At 41.9% G+C, this 2,973-nt stretch overlaps 1 protein-coding gene across 1 annotated transcript in view; it reads right to left on the bottom strand.

Annotated features, from left to right (window-relative positions):
• AK9 (adenylate kinase 9) overlaps window positions 1–2,973 on the bottom strand; it is a 191,359-nt gene that overhangs the window by 42,095 nt on the left and 146,291 nt on the right. The window contains exon 27 of the mRNA XM_025198858.1: window positions 705–908. Coding sequence (XP_025054643.1) covers window positions 705–908 — 204 coding nt within the window. The remainder of the gene's footprint in view (window positions 1–704; window positions 909–2,973) is intronic.

Raw genomic sequence — 2,973 nt, 5'->3', positions numbered from 1 at the left:
GGGCGGGGGGGGCAGGGGGTTGTGGATCTAGAGTGAGGGGCACTGGCAGGACCAGGGGACTGCAGGTCAGCAGTGAGGGGTACTGGCAGGACCAGGGGAGGGGGACTGGGTTGGGAGTGAGGTGCACCAGCAGGGTTGGGGGCTGTGGCTAGGGTGTGAGGGGAAACAGCATGGTCAGGGGCAGGGCACCACCATATCAGGACTGCTCAGCACCACAAAGCAGCTGGGGGGCATAGCCGCAGCTGGGCCCATATCCTGGTGAGTGCAGATGGCAGGGGGAGTTCTGATTTTCCATGATAAAAAAACCAAAATCAAACGCCAAAATATATAGGTATTTAGAATGTATATTATGATCGAGGCACTGGTAGGCTTCCAAACTACTTTAACATAGTAAAACTATCAATAAAGTATTGTGTTCAATTGATACTCATATATATAGTGGCGTTTCATTTGATCACCCAAATATGTGGATTTGGGGGGTTTTTAATCAGAGAATTTGGGATTTTTAAACAGAGAAAACCAGGATCCCTGATGATCATTTAGTCTGACCTCATGCATAAACTGGTTTATTAAGAGGAAATAAAGGCATCAGGTACTATAACACTGAAATATTACAACTAAATTAAGTCAGCCTTACTAATTTGAAATAATGTCTTATCTCATGTCATATTAAAATGTAATAAATTAGATCATGAGTAAAGTACCTGCACGCCTTGTAAATTGTTACTATCTGCTTCATACTTCTCTGCAATTTCATTTTTCATACGTTCAACAGCATCATATTCCTGCTCTTCTTCTTCCTCTTCTTCCCCTTCTTCTTTTGGGAACTCTTCCTCAAGAATAGTTTCAATATCTTTCTCCTCATTCTCATCATCACTGGCCTCTTCATCATCCTTATCTGTTAGATCCTAAAGTGCAAAATGTTCAACTATAGTGTAGAAGTAAAGACAAAAATTCTCTCTTCATCCCTCTCCCTCCCCTTTTTTTCTGACCATTGTTTAACTTCTAAATAGTTTGCTAAGATTGTTCCCAGAGTTGCTTAGTGATAAACAAATATAATCGAGGAGAGGACAGGATGGCACATTAGATATTAACTTGTTCAGAGATAATAAAAAGATAACAGGAAAAGTATCCTAAGACAGACCATCATGGTTATGAAAATCTAAGTTTGCTTCTGTGAGCAATTTATTTTCAATGACAGCTTCCTTTTTTAGAGTGATTTGGATCTGAATCCTTTTCTTTGAGTCAAATTCTAATGACAAGAATTTACAGTAGCGACCCTCAAAAAAGATATCTGATTTAACTGGATACATTTTAATCTGTAAAAACTGCTGAAATCAATGTGCAGTCTTACCAGTGAATATTTATTAAAGTTGAAACTGAAGTATTTTTATACCTTGTGCATCCCCTCACTACCTGATATAATTTTATGTTGTTATACCTAATTATTTTGGAAGTGGGAAGAAATTGTTGCACAGATGATTCACTGTTGAAAAAACAGTTTTGGAAAATGCTATCAATATCTCAAATTATAAGCTTTATAAATAATTATATTAATAAAATAAAATAAACTCCAGTGTGTTTTTATGATAACAGAATTCTTAAAGATATCTAAAGAAAAAGCTCAGTAAAATTCAGACTAATATTTATAGAGTTGAATGAGTCTGCTCATGCTTAAAAGTTAATACATGATTAAGTACCTTGGTGCATTTGGGCTCATCCTTAGAAGTGATTTAAAATACAGTCATGAACACTACAGAGCACAGTCTCTAATCTGTAGCACTGTTTCCAATATATATTAAAATGTCTTAAGTAAAGATAACGTACCAGTGAAAATAGATGTTTCTTATAGCTTGCTACATATTAGTCTAAATAAATAACTCTTAGATACTATGGTGATATACATTTAGATACTTCTAAAGCAGATGAACATAAATACTTTTTGTAACATGCTGAGCATTATGTGAGGGTGTGTGTGTGGGGAGGGTTGGACTCCCACCAGTAGAAAGTAGGGCTGTGCAAAGATTCAGGTGCTGATTCAATTCAGAGGAGATTTGGCCCAATTCAGTGGCTGAATCTCCAAATCCAAATTGAATCAGGGGGCCAATTAAAAGGTCTGAACCGATTCAAAGCCCTATGAATTGATTTGGAAAAGATTTGGAGAGCTTTGGTGATTCAGGCAGTCCTTGCCTGCTGCAGCAGGGAGCTGGACCAGGACTCTGAGCTGGTAAGTAGGGGTGGGGAAGGGGGGCTGGAAGAGGGGGAGGGGATCATGGGGGGACATCCCTTGCCTGGGCTCCCGTGGCCCCCACATCCCCTGCCTGCTCCCCTAGCCCCCCATGGCTGCCCTGCCCACCCCAGCTCTCGGTCTTTAAGAAAAAAGCACCCCAAAACCCCCCGAATCACCAGCTCCTGCAGCAGCCTCAGGGCTTTGGGTGGCTCATGCAGAGTCCCCCATGCAGTGTGGGGTGGTGGGAAGCAGTGGGGATTGCCTCCCACCAGGCAGGAGCTGGTGAGTTCAGGGTCTTTTTTTTCTTTTTCTTAAAGTGCCAGGAGCTGGGGCAGGCAGGGCAGCCATTGCTGGGGATGGGAGAACGGGTTGGGGATGGGGCCTGTGTGATTCAGAGATTTGGCCAGATCGATTCAGGACAATGATGTGAATCACTGAATCGAATCACTGTCCCCCGAATTGGCTGAATCCAAAGCGAATACTAGCCACCTCGCACAGACCTAATAGAAACGGCTATTCCATATTGAGCTTGTCTACTGTTGATGCCTGCTGTTATGTTAAAAGCATTTCATTACGCATAGTATGCCTCCAGTTGCTACAGAAACTGTTGCTGATCTAAATGAAACTTTAGGCTGTGAAACGCTCACAGGTTTCATAGTTTCATAGTAGCTAGGGTCAGGAGGGACCTGAACAGATCATCTAGCCTGACCCCCTGCCACAGGCAGGAATGAATGCTGGGGTCA

Source organism: Alligator sinensis, unplaced genomic scaffold (assembly GCF_000455745.1).
Source record: "Alligator sinensis unplaced genomic scaffold, ASM45574v1 scaffold737_1, whole genome shotgun sequence".
NCBI lineage: Eukaryota > Metazoa > Chordata > Crocodylia > Alligatoridae > Alligator > Alligator sinensis.
Note: the sequence above shows the minus strand (reverse complement) of the source record. Positions and strands in the feature narration are given on the sequence as shown.